The sequence below is a fragment of the Rhipicephalus sanguineus genome, chromosome 7 (genome assembly GCF_013339695.2).
Source record: "Rhipicephalus sanguineus isolate Rsan-2018 chromosome 7, BIME_Rsan_1.4, whole genome shotgun sequence".
NCBI classification, from domain to species: Eukaryota; Metazoa; Arthropoda; class Arachnida; order Ixodida; family Ixodidae; genus Rhipicephalus; species Rhipicephalus sanguineus.
Window position 1 is genome coordinate 91,919,103 of NC_051182.1, and position 17,068 is coordinate 91,936,170.

Genomic DNA, 17,068 nt, shown 5'->3' on the forward strand with positions numbered 1-17,068 from the left:
AGCACTCCTGGCATATACACTGAAATTACAGTTCTGATTGAATAAAACGTAGCATGAAAAATATATGTATAACAAGGGGTATATGCGCATACTCGAAATAATTACTTTGTGAGACTACTAAGCGGCCCAGTAACGATGGTACTGACTCCTATGTAGGTATGTGTGATACAATATTAACGCGATAGTGTTAAAGAGCTCGTTTCGCAGAAATGCCGGTGTCGGTGTCGGCGTCGGCGTCATTGGTTGTGAGTGAAAAGTCATCGTTGTTCGTGAGCGAAAATTGGAAATAGATACAAATAAATAAAGAAAGTTTGGTAGGTATGTGAATCGAACCCAGGCCTTCTTCGCGGCAAGCACGTGCTCTACCAAACAACCATGTCGTTGCTTGTAGACACTTAAAAAGTTCCCCATAGAAATGTCATGTAATGCGAGGAGTCTCCTTAACGCATGTAATGCTGCGTGGCAGAAGCGTAAATCGCGCCTGGCGTCTATACTTGTGAATTGCACAAGTGAGTGTTGAAAGGCGCACCATTCACCAAGTACTTAGAACATATTTAATCAGCATCATCAGCAAAAGCATCAACGAATGTGAGCAGCAGCGTAGGTTCGCGTGTTGCCTTACCGACAGGCAGTGAGTACTTCGCTGATTAGCAAAAGGAATGATTATGGCGTAGTGGGCACAATGCAACTGTATACTTGTAGTAGTCGTTCTAAGGTTGTTTTAAACGGCCAATGTTAGGCGTATGGACGCTGCTATCCTTGTGGCATGTTTGAGGCATGCGCCGAGAAGCGAAGCCAGGCTAGCAATTGGGAAGGCGATGCCAAAGGGCCCCGATTACGCTATGGCGTTTTACTCTTGAGGCGAAGCTCAAGCGCTCAAGCTTTGCACAAATGTGACAAAACTATCGACTGTGGTAAGGAAAGTTAATGTTTTACGTAGCCTTGAATTGATTCGTTTCATTGCGTGAGCACTTTACATATTAGTTGAGCATTTCTTTGTGAGCCTCTAAAACAGGCAATATATACTCTTGAATAACGCAACACTTTTTTGTTTTTGTTTTTTTTTTCCTTTTCATTAAGACATTGCCTAGAAATCTCAGAGACAAGATGCGAAAGGTTGCCTTACTATTTTAACTATTTTAACTCGTACTGGCTCTAACAGCGTACGCGCGGCTCGGGCGGTGAGGATAGTATGGTTTCCAGATAATTACCTTGAACATGCCTGCAGGAATGACAAGACATCATGTACACCATCCACTCACTTTAGATGAACCGTTATGCTAGAGCAGCGCCATTGTTCATACCAACGCTGCTAGCTTGAACGGCACGAGCGAATACATTTCCTTACCAGAGGAGGAAATGCCTGCCTACCAGACCTCGGTGCACGTAGAGCATTGCGCGGAATGCAAACAGGCGATTCTTCTGCCCTCCATACATGAACGATCGCTTACTTTTCGATCAGTCACATGGGAATACAGAGCCGATGAAACTCAGATGCAGAGGATCACTCTTGTGGCGCCCTGTGATTGGCCACGAGGGATAAGCATGCGCCTGGCTTATGTTCGTGCATGCTCTTTCGCCGCCTTCTATGTCCAACATGAACGTTTGAAGGTTTTACAGCACTTACTTAGTGAACAATCTTGTCATTCCTGGTCGCCAACAACTCTTTCACAGACCCCAACACCAGCTACATTGAAAAAAGAAAACATTGTTTATATGCGTAAACCGGACGAGACAAACACAGCGCTAACAAGCAGAAGGTGACAATCGCTGTACCACCCAATCGTCGCGCTTGAAATCTGCGTCCGTACTGCTATGCAACCCTAAATCTTCTTGACGTTCAGCGCAATGGAACGGTGCAGAACGACAAAAGACGTGAGGACAACGCGCTTCTTACGGACTGCCTGTCGCACATCTCGTCGTTTGGTAACGTTCCTTTCCACTACACTTCAATATATGCAGTACTAACTAGCTGACTTGTTTGTGTCGCTGAACTCGAACTTTTTCACTGTCTTATTTCCATCCTTTGTCCCCAATTATTTTTTTTTCGCACACAGGCTTAGCCTTCACCTCCTGCTCCATTGGGTGTGGGGGAGGTTGAGCAAGCCGTAGATACCACACTGCTCAAAGAAAGGCAAATACTGTCCACACGAAGACAAGTTCACTACGCGAGAGGTTCGCCTCAGTGACATTACCTTTTGGGAAATTGCCAATTGGTTGAAACATCCATCTCCCCCTGAACGTTCGTGTCGCTTGGATATTTGCTGCTAATAATACGCGTGCCGCCTCCATGAGAAGTGCATGGCAGTACAAAACATTGTCTTGTTCTCTTCTTGCCTGTAGCTCACACGCCAGCTGACGAGAACATTCATTTTTGGTCTCTCAAACTTCATGCGCATACTTAGCAGTTCATGTGGTACGGTATTGCTTTTGCATCACGTTACGTTGAAATAAAATAATCTACATATCACTCTAACAAAAGTGGCAACCAAAGTACATAGAGTTGTAAGTGAAATGCTCCCGTATCGATATTGCTAAAATTATCCACACCATATACTGATATTTGTTGCAGCAGTGCCTGTGCACATCTTAACCTATTTACATGATTCTCAAAGGATCCTTTAGTGCACTGTATTTATTGTAATCCGGATTTATTTTGCTATTTGGAAATGGATGTTAGGGAACACGTTCAACGGAAGTGTGATTTCTATCACTATGCGTGCTTTTTTCTTCGGTATGAAATCATCTATCCTTAAACATTTCTTTCCTGGCTTAGTTGAACCTTGGACAATAGTGTTCCGCTCCTGTTTTTTTCTTTTTGGAAAATCTATATAAGCGTAGCAACGTGCAAATAAAAATAAATATTTTTTAAGCTCGAAGCAAAGGTTCGTTTTCCATAGTAATGTTCACACGGGCCCCTTTGTGCGAATGCGTCCGAATAATACAGAATTCATTTGCATAATTTGGCACCGGAACGATTTTTGCGCAATATATGATTCATTAATTATGTTTCCACATGCAGCGGCTCTGATTTCATGAGGCACGTGCTTTGTCAGCAACGTTTTTTTTTTGTGTCTGTGGAAATTTTCACCCCGGTTGCGAAGACCTAAACGAGCGAAGTTGCCGAAATTCGTGACTAAATGCTAACCGTACTACTCTGTTGCACTAGTTCGAGAATATCAGCACAGTACAGCTTGGCATTACATAGGATTCCGATATAACATTTCTGCTCCATGTCCTGTTAAACTAAAAGATCTCCATCGCCGTTGTCGTGCCACCTGAACCATGGGAAAAAATACCAGTTTTCATTTTATTGTAGCCTACGTACTGCTCTAGAGAAATATGTTTTTCTGCATTTTCATTTTTGCATTAACTTACACAACAAATTGGATCGAGGCATTCAAAGTCTCAAGCGCTTAGCTTTTCGCCTCCCCATATAATACAAATAAAGCATGTCTGTTTTTGTTTTCTTGGTAAACCGATAGGAAAAAACAAGAAGAAAAGAATCAACAGTAATCACGAGAAATCAGGGCGGTCGAGCATCTACTTAAGTTAATAGGGGAGAATGCTAAACTTTGTCTCACATAACCACTGGAATGAAATTACTCGCACAAGCTGAGTTCTTTGGAAGACAGGGCCATCTGAAGAGACGGCCATAAAGGGAAAGGGGGAGGGGGCCGCAGGCGGGGTCCACTGATTAATCTGCGCACAGCGAATGCTTTACAACGCTTTTTGATAATAGTACTGTTTAGCACAACGGCTTTTCATGTCACCATGAGGTAAAAAAGCCTCTCGGTGCTGTATCCTGTCGCAGAACAGCATCTTTTTTAGAGGACAGCACGCAATGCTTTCCCATAATTAAGGTCCTTCGCAGCTAGTGGCCGCGATGGTTTTTTGTGCGTCGATAGAGGGACTGCGACATAACCTAGGTTTTCATACTCGCGATTGTATGATTGCCGCGCGTCTTCTTCATTTTGCCCTGCTTGTCGTTTTCCATCTTCACAGCAGTTAGCTTGTTTCCTCTTTCAGATACCGGAAACCTCAACAACATGTTTCTAACTTTAGTGTATTGATAAAGAAATGTGCCTATCCCATTAGCTACAGGGAACTGTTGAAATCTTAAGACCCATAGATGTAAGTACGTAACCCCATTCCGAAGTGTGATTGAAAATGTGGATTGTTGCCATGGTGCGCGAATATACAGTGTGACATGCCTGGCTTTTTTGTGCAAGTTGCATGCTCTTGCTTTTCCCTATTCTACGCTTCTCGTCACATTGAGCATCACATCTCTTTCTGAATAAATAGTGTCATTATCCCACAATAATAAATATAACTATGGCCTTAACCTAGACCAGAACGTCATAACTGCGCGCTTCGTTATTTCTGTAATCTGCCGTCTTGAGTGCAGGCAGTGTAATTACCCAAAAATAATGAGCTATAATGACGCTCTGCTTAATAGTATCCACCTCAGTGATTTCCCAGAAGAGGATAATAAACCGAGCGATTATCAGGACAGTCATCAGAGCTATTATACGCGCTTCATTAATACCGGGAATATAAGCGAACGTATAATTACTGCTGCGGTTTGCTTCAGCTTGGTCGTTTTGCGGTATTAAAACTGGCACCGAACGCACAGTACAATCAACACTCCCAGTCCCACAGATTGCGCGAGCGTGATGAGACAAGCCCAGCGAACGTTTACTTGTACATTCTTGTAAAGTATTAGTGTGTTATCCGAAGCCTGCTTTCGTCCCTAGGACACTCCCATTTCGCTTGAGGGCGCGCCCGTGATGTCATTGCATGTGGAGAGTGGGTAGGCGCAAATCTGTTCAGAAGGCTTGTCAAATTCTCATAAGATAATATCTGCAAACCTTTCTATTAAGCATTAAGGAAAGTCTAGGGACACTTGCACCGAGCTACAATGAAAATAGCAATGTGTCAATTTCTTCAGCACTGACTTATAATCAGATTTAATTACTAGTTTGCAGCTATTCTGAAACTGTTTGACATTACTCCTTCAATAGCGCGCCTATGTTTAAAATGTGCCAAGATGCACCAAGAGTCAGACAGCCTCCGGTGTTGTTTAACCGAATAGGCAGAGCTATTCAGAACGTGGAGCCGTCAAGCTAAAATGCTTAAAAAAAAGCAACAGAGAAGTTACGAAAATGAAGGCGTACTGAGTTTTCTTACGACTGAACACTAAAAGTTCCTAGCCACGTGGAATATTTTCAGTGCGTGTTCTTCATTTTCGCGCTATCCTGTGTCTAGACCAGACAAGTAGCTTAGCGAGAGAAATTGCTGTGTGGTCGCTCCGCAACGCAGAGGTCGTTATGTTCCCGTTCTCGCGAAAACGGGGATGAAAGAAAAAAAAAAGAGTGATCATGATTAGTTTGAATGACTGCCTTCCCTCAACATACTCAAAATGGCGGCGCTGTGTTTGAGTTTATTTTCGTTACACCTGTCGCAAGCGCACCGCTTTCTGCAGATGAATGCATTACTTCACACATGAAGACAGAAAAATGCGAATGACCCTAACACGAGGAACTCAGGCAGAAATATAATGAGAACGAAGCTTCAGTGTGCCAGCAGTGTTCTTGGTCGTTTATCTATGCATAAAATGTCCTCAGCTGAAGAGCACAAGTTCTAAAGGCACTTGCAGCGTGAAGTCTCGCTGATATGTATCAATCGAAAAGTACTTCAGCACTCTAACTTTCGTAGGAGTGGTGGGAAGCTTGGGATGATTAGTTTGCCACATCATTTTCTGTTTTAATGTGGGAGCAGTGCTTCTGGATTATTGTTTCGCTTTCACGCGTCCTCGTATCCCCGGCCAACCTGACGTCTAATTATTTCTGATACCTCAAAGGTCACTTTATGGGACCGCTTACATGAGTGTTGGCCTGTTTTCGCTAATGAGATTCTCAATATTGCGACTGAAGTGAGTTGCGTTTGCCTGACACACTGACGCTGCCGGCAAGGCAAGCTTGTTGCAGATTCTTTGATATCTTGCTGAAGAACAAGGAAGCACTTGAGCTGCGCATACGATCTTTCGTGGGTTCTTGTCATCTCTGGATCTCGACGTGCTCTGCACTGCAGCTGTTGATGTCAATGCAGCTTAGCTTGCAGCATCGGGAGGGTTTGGTTTATTTGTATTGTTATCGACACTTCACCTTGTTGCTTTGATCTTGCTGTGACTACATGACACTGTTCTTTTACGAACACCGGATATTTTTTCTACCTGGATTTTCTTTCCCCTTATGATAACCCTGGAAAGGCTTTCTTGAGTTGTGACATTCACAGTGCTCCAAACAGCGCAGACGTTCAGAGAAAAATGGAATCCTAAGAGATGAAAACTTCTTGCACGCGTGGTGTCGCTAGAGCCACCGTTCCGACAAGACGTCTTGTCTTCCTCAAGACTGCAGTGGCAGCCTTGAAGCGACACCATGTATGCAAGAATTTTATTGCGATAGCAATTATATTAACTCACCTTCTTGTTGCATAATCAGCACCTCCTTCGGTAACTCAGTGGTATTGCATTTCTAACATCCTAATCTACACCAAGCGACGTATTTTCTAACAAAAAAAATAAATTTTAAAGCAAATGTCTGTTGCATATGAAAGAAGATGAGGATGGTCGCGTGGGGACATGAAATAAAGAAGATCATCTTTCAAATCTCCGCATCGTTTTGCAACGACTTTCTAAAGTGGGCCTGAAACTCAACCAGAAGTGCGTTTTCGACGTCACGGAACTAACGTTTCTGGGACACGTTGTGAACGGCAAAGGACTCTTTCCACTAGCGTCATCTATCCAAGCGATGAAAGAAGCTCCGGCGCCTTCAAACATCAATGAACTTTGTTCCCTGCTTGGTCTGGCGGGATTTTACTCCAAGTTCGTTCTCCATTTTTCGGATGTTGTGGAACCTTTACGGGCATTGCTTCGAGGCAACGAGCCATTTGCTTGGACGTCAGCTGCCGAAGAGAGTTTCGTCCGTTTGAAATCACTGCTGACAACTTGCAAGGTTCTACATTTCTTGGACCCGAACCTACCCGTCATCGTCACGACCGATGCCTCCGGGTATGGACTGGGTGCTGTGCTGCAACAAGATAACAAGGGGATTCTACAGACGGTTGCCTTTGCCTCCCGTACCTTGAGCCCACAAGAATGGAAATACTCTGCAGGCGAACGTGAAGCCTTAGCATGTGTTTGGGCCTGTGAACATTGGCACGTGTACCTTTGGGGTCGCCCCTTTGTCTTGCGAACCGACCACAGTGCTCTTGTCACCTTGCTGTCAACCAAAGGTGTTGGTCATCGGCCATTGCGAATTTCACGTTGGTCAGCGCGACTTCTTTGTTACAACTATACCGTAGAGTACCGTAAGGGAAGCGATAATGTGGTGGCTGATGCGCTTTCTCGACTGCCTTTGCAAGGAGAAACCAATCAAGTTGCCGAAGATGAGTTTGTTTGCCTTCTTTCTCCGATGCTAACCATTGCAGAATTACAAGCGGAGAGTGCATCTGACAGTACAATCGCAAAAGTCATGGACTTCGTTTTGTCATGTTGGCCTGATAAGGTATCTCTGGAAGCGGAGCTAATGCCATATTTTCATGTACGTGCAGAACTATCCATTGTACACGACTTGCTTTACCGTGGTGACAGGATTGCAATTCCAAGTACCCTTACTCGTCGTTTTCGAGACAAGCTGATCACGTAGCATCTCATCAGCGAGGCTTCCAAATTACAGTCGGCAATGAGGATTTGTAAAGCAGCGACGTATTCTTCCGCTGTCTCACCTGCACCTGGTATTCTAGAGTGGACTCTACCACTACCTGACGAGTCTCTTCAAGGTGGTGCATTTCCTGCGAGTGAACAACATGCTGACTGTCCATCTACGTCACGGCAAGAAATAGCAGCACAAGCCAGCAGTGAATCAAGTACTCAGCCGTCTTCACTGCAGGACAAAATGACCGGCCAACCACCACGGAAGAGCGCACGAGTAAAAAAAAACTCCCTTGAAGCTTAGGGACTATGCGTTACGCAAGCGATAGTTTTTTTTTATCAACAGGGGAAATGTTGTATATCAAAGAAGATGAGGATGCTGAACATATCGTAAGTGGCGCGAAGCTAGGAACATGAAAAAGGGCCGGAGGAAAGAGACAAAGAGCGCCAATCTCTTTCCTCCGGCCCTTTTTCATGTTCCTAGCTTCGCGCCACTTACGATATGTTCAGCAAACTAAGGCACCAACTCGCCCAAAAACAAGTTCTTCTAAAGATGAGGATGGTCGCGTGGGGACATGAAATAAAGAAGATGATGTTCAGGCATCGGATGCATCGTTTCTCTCTGTTCTAAATACAACAATTTCGTAATTTGTTTAAACCTCATATAGATATCTTCGGACAGTTTGTCATAAAATTGAGCTTTTGACGTTTAATATACATGTACTGCTTCATTATTTTGGCATACATGCCTCATTTGCATTCGCAATGACCGGCAAAATGAAAAATGGTGTAACCCTACCCTTGAATACCTGGAATTGCTTAACTGTATATAACCTATTCTTCAAAGCGATGGCGGCGCTTAATACAATTGAAATCACGCAAAAACAAACTTAGTTTGGCAGATGTGTGTGTCTGCATGTGTATTTGTGTCGTAACCAAAAAGACGAACAAGGCACGCTCCTCAAATGTGTTCACGATATGCGAAATTTCCTAAGTAACCCTCTTTAGATCTAAGGAACATTTGATTCCACAAACGTTTCTTCTCTTTCTCTCTGGGGAAATAAATCACATAAGTAAGTACGAAAATCAGTAAATGGTACTTGCATAGGAGCAGCATAACTTAGGCGCTATGTATCACACCGAGAACACCTAATAAGAGGATTATGTATAGACATAAAAGAACTCAAGCAGGAAATGTAACGAAACATTCCAGGAAGCTTGTGTCCATTATGTAGAGACCGGCATGCGTAAGTAGATTTGTCACGTAAGGCATGAACTTTGCGAAAATCTCGAGGCCCTCTAGAATTCCTGCAGAAATATGAAGCGAAGGGGAGCGCCAGACAAGGTCCCAAATTCGTACGGCCGTGCTCCCTAGCGCAATCCGTTATGCGTTATTATTCAATCAATAACAAGTACTCCAAGCGGCTCCTCGAAATATGCGGAGGGTGCCATCATGGTCGAATAAGGTTCTGCCACTTTGACTATTTTACACGCGGCAGTTCTTTTTCTTTGTCGTCTTCTTTTTTCTTTGAGTTGGGGGGCAGGGGGGAGGAGGAGATTGTATTTTGTGAACAGAGAAGCCCTAATGTACTTCAGGCCACATCAGACGAAGTCAAACGTCAATATTTTTATAATGTGTGGGCCCTGCTGCAAAGCACTGTGCAGTGCAATACTTCTCCGAAGAAAATGTTTCCCTCCTGGAGCTTACCTCGCACTGCAATAAAGCAGAAAGCCGCGTTTAACGCATTCTCAGATGATTAAAAAAATCAATCAATCAATGACGTATTTTTTTTTCAATTCGCCCAAAAGCAGTCCCTACTGAAAGCTGAGCAACAGCTTGCCGAAAAGCTTGCCGGGCGTTTCTTTCACTCAAAATTGAAGAATAACGGAATACTTGTCAAACTCAAGCAGTCCTCGAAACAGGCATATACGTACTTAGTGTTACTATGTATACTTACGCAAGCAAAGAACAACTCGAGTGGTTGACAATTGCCACTTTTGTCAATTAGTCACGTGTGACAATTTTCGCAACAGTCTGTTGTCACACACAGTCGTAAGAGCGTATAAGCGCCCTATTTCCATTATGCAAGCTACGAGATAAGGCTGTCGATTACTCCTTGAATCTATGTTTACCAGTAGCGCAACCAATTTTTATCCGATGTGTTATCCTGCAAACGCTGCTATTAGTAGTCCAAGACATAGTAAGGCCGAAACGGCGAGAGGCTAGTGTGCTGGACTCGACCGGAACATGGCTTCACGTGGCATTACTTCGTGTGAATAGCACCACTTGGCACCTCTTCGTATATCTTGGCATCACTTCGTACGGACAGGGCCAGCTAGGAAATCGTCAGCTACGCTGAGCCTTTTGTCTTTCGCTACTAGGGGAAGCCGCGCCCGAGTTTCGTTTTTATTTCATGTCACTTGCTGCGATAACATGAACGGTATAAGGCGTATGTTTCCTGGGGCAACTTGGTGCCACGGTAATATAGGAAAAAATGCGAAGGATTCTTGTGTTGCCATCTTCTCTGCCCATATGCAAATGTCTCCCAGATAGCCTTCCCTGCTCCTATATTTGTCGGCCGCTATGGTCAGTCATACAGTGCAGCTTTGTCAACGCAGTGAGGTTTAACCCACATTTATGTATACTCGGGACGTATCTTCGTACACAACACACGTGACAGCGCAGACATCTTATAAGGATACATAGAGCCGAAATACACACACACGCACACACACACACATACACACACAAACGCACGCACACAGCGCGACATTTGCTCAATACCCTTCACCTCCCCCTCCACAAAGGAAGACCGAAAAGCCAAAATGATAACGTTGTTCCATTTATTTACCTATACAAGAAGTTCCCTCTGCCTTTTATGATGATAATTACTTCTCCTTGTTCTTCATCGGGTGCCTCGGTCATAAAGGCAGTGCTCTACGATTGCTTCTGGCGTTGGGGGCTGCGCTGATTGACGCTTCCGGCACCAATCGTCTGACTACAATAGCTTCTAGGTTTTCATCACTTAATCTTCGAGGATGAAAAGCACATGGGACAATGGTCCCAGGTTTTCGTTGAAATGAAAAGCACCTCGGACAATGGTCAACTTAAGTACAGTACATGCGACACGGCCGAACATAGGGTATATCTCAAGTAATGAAATTTGGATCAACTATGACGGCGTTGGGATCAAGAAAGGCAATGCAGCCAGGTGGTGAAGCGGACACGATGAACGCTGGTTAAGGGTAAAGATTGCTTTCACTAACCGAGCCATTTGAATGTCCCAGCGCACACGGAAAACAAAGAAGGCAAATGCGCATGCGTGTTGGAATACCCTAAACAATAAATTTCCTTACTCACTTGACGCACTGCTTAAATATCCATTAAAAACAAGTAAACTTCCGTGTTAGAGCTTCAGAGATTGGTAAAGAACATGCAGATATGCTGGATATTCATGCATCTCTAAAAGTATTTTTAGTCTTCTGTTCGGGACACCCTCAACTTGTTAGAAAGGGCATCGCTTTTTTCTGCATCTGCTAAGCGTCGACCAAGTCGTGCCTCATCCCCTCATCAAAAAAAGCATGCGCGGTCGGGTGAAGGAATTTTGTGAAGCCAGCTATTCAGAAGTCAGCAGCATAACAGCGAATTAAGTACTGAAATGGCAGTGCAGCAAAGTTAGCTGAGGGTGAACCAGAGATAGGTCGGGGCGGAAGAAGCAGTATGCGGTCATACTTATGATGCCTCGTTTTCCATTCCAATCTCAGTGGCAGTGCCAAGCTCAGTGTCATTTTCCTGGCTCTGCGTAAGCGCCTACTCAAGATGGCTTACAAGAAAAAACGGGGCCCGTGAAGCGCCATTCCTAGGACGCCATTTTTTCACAAGCTTTCACGCCGTCTACTGTATTTCTTTTTTCATTTTATTGGGGATACATTAGCCAGACTGTCCGCTCCCTGAATATTAAGCTTATAGAGCATCACAGCTCCCTTAGGGCACATTCACACTTGGGAAGAGAAAAGAAAGTGAAAAAGTCAGAGTGGGCCGTGCCAACGCGGGTCGTAAAAAGTTCACATTTGTTCTGCGCTTCCAGATGCCGCCGCCGCCTTCGACACGACTACCCATAGCCGTGCGCATGCTTCTCCCTTAGGCGGAGCGAAACGCGCCTTTAGGAAGGCGCATTTTTTGCACGTCGCTTGACACTTCCGTTAATGCGGTTTAGAATCTAGCTTGCATGGACGCCCCTGTCTCTCAAGACGATAACGTTAAACATACCCAGCAATTCCGAACATCGCTTCTAGTTCACGGTTTTTCACACCACGTGGCGTACAGACCTTGAAAATTGAACGTTCGCGCGACGACGCCGACAGCGTAGCGCCCACAAAGACAGACGACAATATCGGCTTTCACCACCGAGCGCGAACCGGCAATCGCCGACTGATAACGACAACAAAATAGGCATTTGCCTAAAATTCGGTCTCTACTTATCATATCAACATGCACCGTGACAATTGTGTAAGCACTACATCCATATCGCCGATACAGAACGAATGTGGGCTCTTCTCACTTTGGCGTTAGCATCTGTGTTTTCAAGTAGGATGCTTTTGTTATTGAACAGCGCATGCACCCCTCTTTTTCCTGGAAGATGTTGTTTGCTAGTAAAGAACAGTTGATAGTCCAGTCGTTGTGTGTGCCACTTCTGTCCTTTGTCTGTCGTCTTCATGGCTGGTTTATTCTTCCAGCCAGTTTTATTTAGCAAAGAAAACGGCTGCATTCAAGTGTAGACAACACATTTTCTTTATTTCGACGTCGTGTGGGGATTGCTTCAACGCTGCCTTTCTGCGCGGTGTCCAAAAATGCACTTTCATGACTACCGATGACATTGTCGCTCCACGGCCGCAGTCGTGAGCCTATCACAGCGCTTGCTACGTCTCACTGTACTCCAGCGCAGTCCTCTATAATCACGGCTGCTGCTTTGCTGCCAATCGTCATGCTCGGCCCGTTTGTGTGGGCGGCCACGATTTCCGGCATCACAGAAGCATCGGCCACACCCAGACCCGTTACTTCGCCACGGACCCTGTGCAAGTAAAGTGACGGAAATAAGATGCTCTCACACAACGAAACGCACACTACTTTTCACAATCATTGGAAGAGACACGCACTGCCCGAGAAGTTCTAGAGGTGGCCGGACATGTAAAATATCGATGTAGCTACGCACTTCTTATTCACTTCTCCCACTCCCTTGCTATGCCATACTAAACATGGCTATGCTATGCTGTCTATCTTGTTCTCGTTCTCTCGTCCATAGCAATGCAATCACATGGTTGCCATAAATGCTTGCTCTGATAGCGTGCCTGGACAGCCGAGTGGTGACGACTCTCGCGTTTGGCCCGTGGGTACCCGGGTTGGAATGCCTCCCGGCCAAGAACGGTTATTTCGTTTTATTTATTTATTCTCCTCCTCCTCTCCATTTCTCCTCACCTCCTTTCCTTCCTCCAATGCTTTGCTTGGTGAAGACGTGCACGGTGGTTGCTAGGCAATGTGCAGTGACGTCAGAGCTAAGTGAGTGTCTGCGAACGGTTTGTAGCCGAACCTCGAGTTAAAACAGCACGGTGGTCTAGTGGTCATCATGGTTGACTGCTGACCCGAAGTTGGTGCGATGAAGTGCCGGCCTCGGCGGCCGCATTTTCGATGGAGGCAAAAATGCTTGAGGCCCGTGTAATTAGGTTGAGGTGCACGTTAAATTCTACGGCGTCTCTCATAAGCATATCATGCTTTTGGGACGCTAAACCCCAAGTATCATTATTTTAATAAACAGCTCCGTCATTAAAATTACCGACGCGATCAGTAGAACGAGTGCTGGCTTTTCTTAAATATGTACCCACTGCACGGAGATGTCAGTACGTAGTCTAAATATTTTTCGGTACAGTTTCCTGTAAAAGCAATATTATTGTAATCGATTGCATTGGAGTCACGGTTATGCTTCTCACCTATTAAGTTGACCAGTCCCCAAGCGCTTATCCTAATAACAATAATTGTTGAAATTTAATGTCCCAAAACCTCGATATCATTATGAGAGACGCTGTAGTGGAAGGCTCCGGAACTTTCGACCACCCGGGGTTCTTTAACGTGCACCTAAATCTAAGCACACGGGCCTCAAGTATTTTCGTCTGCATCGAAACTACGGCCGCCGCGACCGGGATTCGATCCCGCGACCTTCGGGTCAGCAGTCGAGAAGCGCTTAGCCTGCGAGCTTTTCATTTTCATTTTTTTTGTCCTGTCTGTTTTTGGGAGGTTGTTATGATCGTACACCAACTAGCCCGTGCCTGAGCGCCTCTGAAGTCCTGAAAACTGTGCACTCTTAAAATGCAACCCTTTACCACTGCCACCACCCACGTACTCCTTCACTTTAAAAATTGGATGGAGTTCGATGAATGCGCAGTAAAGAATTTTAGTCCGACCCTTTCGCAACTCTCCTGACATGACGGATGCGCGGGATGGTACCATGACTCCGGCCTAATTGGCACCCGCAACTCGCCCACATCTTCACTGATCCAACTTGAGGTTCACTCGCCTTACAACCTGGTGTGTCTTTTTTGCGCATTTGGCAATGAGTAACTTAACGATTGTGACATGCGGCGATTAGCTTTCTTCGTGAATGCTAATGTATATCGTTTATTTTGCCTTCAGCGCATGATGCACTTGCATCGTGTAGAAAATACCCTTTGTGGAGAGCTCATGGAGGCCACATGTAGAGGAGGGTGTAGTGTCGAGTATATCTGCATGCAGGGCATGTAACAGGGGTGGATGGATAGATGGATGAATAAACTCAGCTGAAATGTGAAATTTGGGATCTTAATTTCACTTGTATCCTCGCACAGTGAAACATCCGCGGCACCCTTTCTTGGAAGCACTTGATATTCTTCGACCAGGCTACGTGATAGTTTGGCTTTATAGCGCTTGCGTGAAGGAGGCGGCACAAATTCGTTTCAGGCAGGCCGTCTGTCAAAGGGCGTGGTTATATCTCTTTCCTATCTGCTCTGACCCCTTTTCACACTAAATATCACGACAGGAACAAACAGGTACAGCACACTGCTTTGCTAAAACGTGTCGAAAACTTCTTTCACGTGGAGTTGTCTAAGAATTTTTTCGGAGGCGTCTAACACTCGCGTATGACAGCTATGCATATGCTCACGCCAGCAGTGCAATTGTTAGTGGTTTTGCAGTGTGGAGTGGTGTTGCGCAGCTGAGTTCCGATGAATAGGGGGGTTTCCTAACTGTATTCATTTTTTACTGCACTGAGAGCCTTTATCCGTTGGGTCCTTGGAGGGCAACCTGTGAAGAAATTCACAAGTTTATTGGTCGACAAAATGCATTACTGAACTCGTCTCGTGATCAAATGATTGAGATATCCAGCTCTGAGTCAAAATACCATCGTTCCGACAATTGGACTCTCTGAAATCAGCATAAATCGGCTCGTTAATATCGTGCAGTAAACTTTTATAGTCAAGGGCGCCACATTGCAGAGTCGAGAGTGTGCTTTAGCGTCTGCGAGCCTCACAAACACGTTCTTACCCACCCCTAACAGCCCGCATAGGCGCACTTGAATACATCAACGAGGCTGACTGTGGGATGCGGAGGAGCGCGGCACGGTTTAGTGCCCACGTTGCACAAAAGAAACCCGCTGACAGCACGATGTGCCAGCGACGGGACATCCGTCCGCTCACTGACCAGACGCGTACATGCAGCCATTGGTACCAAGAGGGGCCTCCCACAAGCTACCACCCCCTCGCCCACCGCAATGCCGCACGGGCCCCCAAGACCCATGCATACAGCTGTAGCCATGCGAAGCTCAGGCGTTCATCCACCACTGCCTCGGGGTGCGCGCCCATGGCCACGGTGCAACAGATATGCCACACTGTCTGTGCGAAGTGCTCGAACAGGCACGCGATGTACTCCTCACTCCACTGACTTCCTGCCTTGGCGCACGGAGGGAACGTAACGTTCCAGGGCTTGACGCCGATGCTCTTCATAGCCTCCGGGTTCAGCATGCTGTCGATGAACTTCTTTGCCCCTGCGAGAGAGACGCACATATGAAGTATGGCTATTTGCACATGCCCCCCACTGGGGTTTTCATTCTTTGCATGAAGCCGCAGCGTAAGATTGTTTTCAATGTCGAAATTACTCAATCACAAGCGTTCAAGATTTAGTGACAGTACGGAGCTCAGTTTAGAGCCCTGCACGGGCCGTGATTATCGGCCCGGCCCGGTCACGACACGCGTTGAAGTTTACCCGCCCGAACCCGGCCCGGTGGCTCAAAAGCGAGACCCAGGCCCGGCCGGAACCCGAGAAAGAATTTCACCTACCCTGCCCGGCCCGAGTTCAGATCGGACCCGACAGGGGCTCGAGCCAAAAATCCAGGTGGTGTTCCCCGAACATGAAATCTACAGCAAGGCTTTTTAAGTAGCAAATATCTACGTTTTGTTGGCGCATGTTACGCTAACAATTAAGCTGTAATCTACGGTAATTCCTTGGCAAAAGGGCCTCGCTGTGGGAACAGCTGACCGCACATACTGGTACGATGAGCTCTTATTCGGCAGCGGTACACTGTGCATATTTTTTACAGATGCAATTGGAATCATCAAGAGCGTTCAGTAGCAGATATTATATCAAGTGATTTGTAGCATGAGTTCAGGTTCAACAGGGAGTACAGTAAGAACAGAGGAGACAAAGAACAGAACGCCATCTTCCCTTTGTTTTTATTGGACTCTCCATTGAAATGGAAAGCATGCTCTACCATCAAACCCAGTCGTGCATCATTTTGGATATGTAGCCCTTGTCTTCAGCATAGTAGCACCTTGCCACGGCAAGAGAAATACAGGAAGAAAGCCAAATTTATTACCTTTGTTGTAAATACGCTAACCCAGATAAACATTAGAGCAGCTTACACTAAGTCGCGCAAGGCTGGGGACAGCAGAGGTGCTGGGCACCTAGCTGGTCCTGGCATGGCTAAGCTTTTACCCTCTCACCTCTCTTTACCACCCCTTGCTATACATGCCTGTGCTCCCTCTCTCTCTTTCTTTTCTATCTTTTTGTGCCTGTTTCTTGCTATCTCTTTCTCTCTATGTCTATTTCCCTGTCTCTTTCTCTTTCTCTGCACTCGTTCTCTCGCCTCCTATCTCTTTCTTCTTTCTTTTGCTCTCACTCTCTCTCTCTTTCTTGCTTTGTACTTGTCCTCCCCTTCTCCTTTCCCCACTCCTCAGCCTCACTTCCCTTTCCCACCGCCCTTGCTATACTATACTTTACAAGGCCATGCTATTCTATGCTAGCGTGCCTCAATAGCCGAATGGTTGGTACGC

At 45.7% G+C, this 17,068-nt stretch overlaps 1 protein-coding gene across 1 annotated transcript in view; it reads right to left on the reverse strand.

Moving 5' to 3' along the window:
- Nucleotides 1-12,413: 12,413 nt before the first annotated feature.
- LOC119400790 (uncharacterized GMC-type oxidoreductase Mb1310-like) overlaps nucleotides 12,414-17,068 on the reverse strand; it is an 85,374-nt gene continuing 80,719 nt past the window's right edge. Inside the window, exon 2 of the mRNA XM_049417609.1 lies at nucleotides 12,414-12,786. Within this exon, the coding sequence (XP_049273566.1) occupies nucleotides 12,642-12,786 (145 nt within the window). The 3' untranslated portion in view covers nucleotides 12,414-12,641. The remainder of the gene's footprint in view (nucleotides 12,787-17,068) is intronic.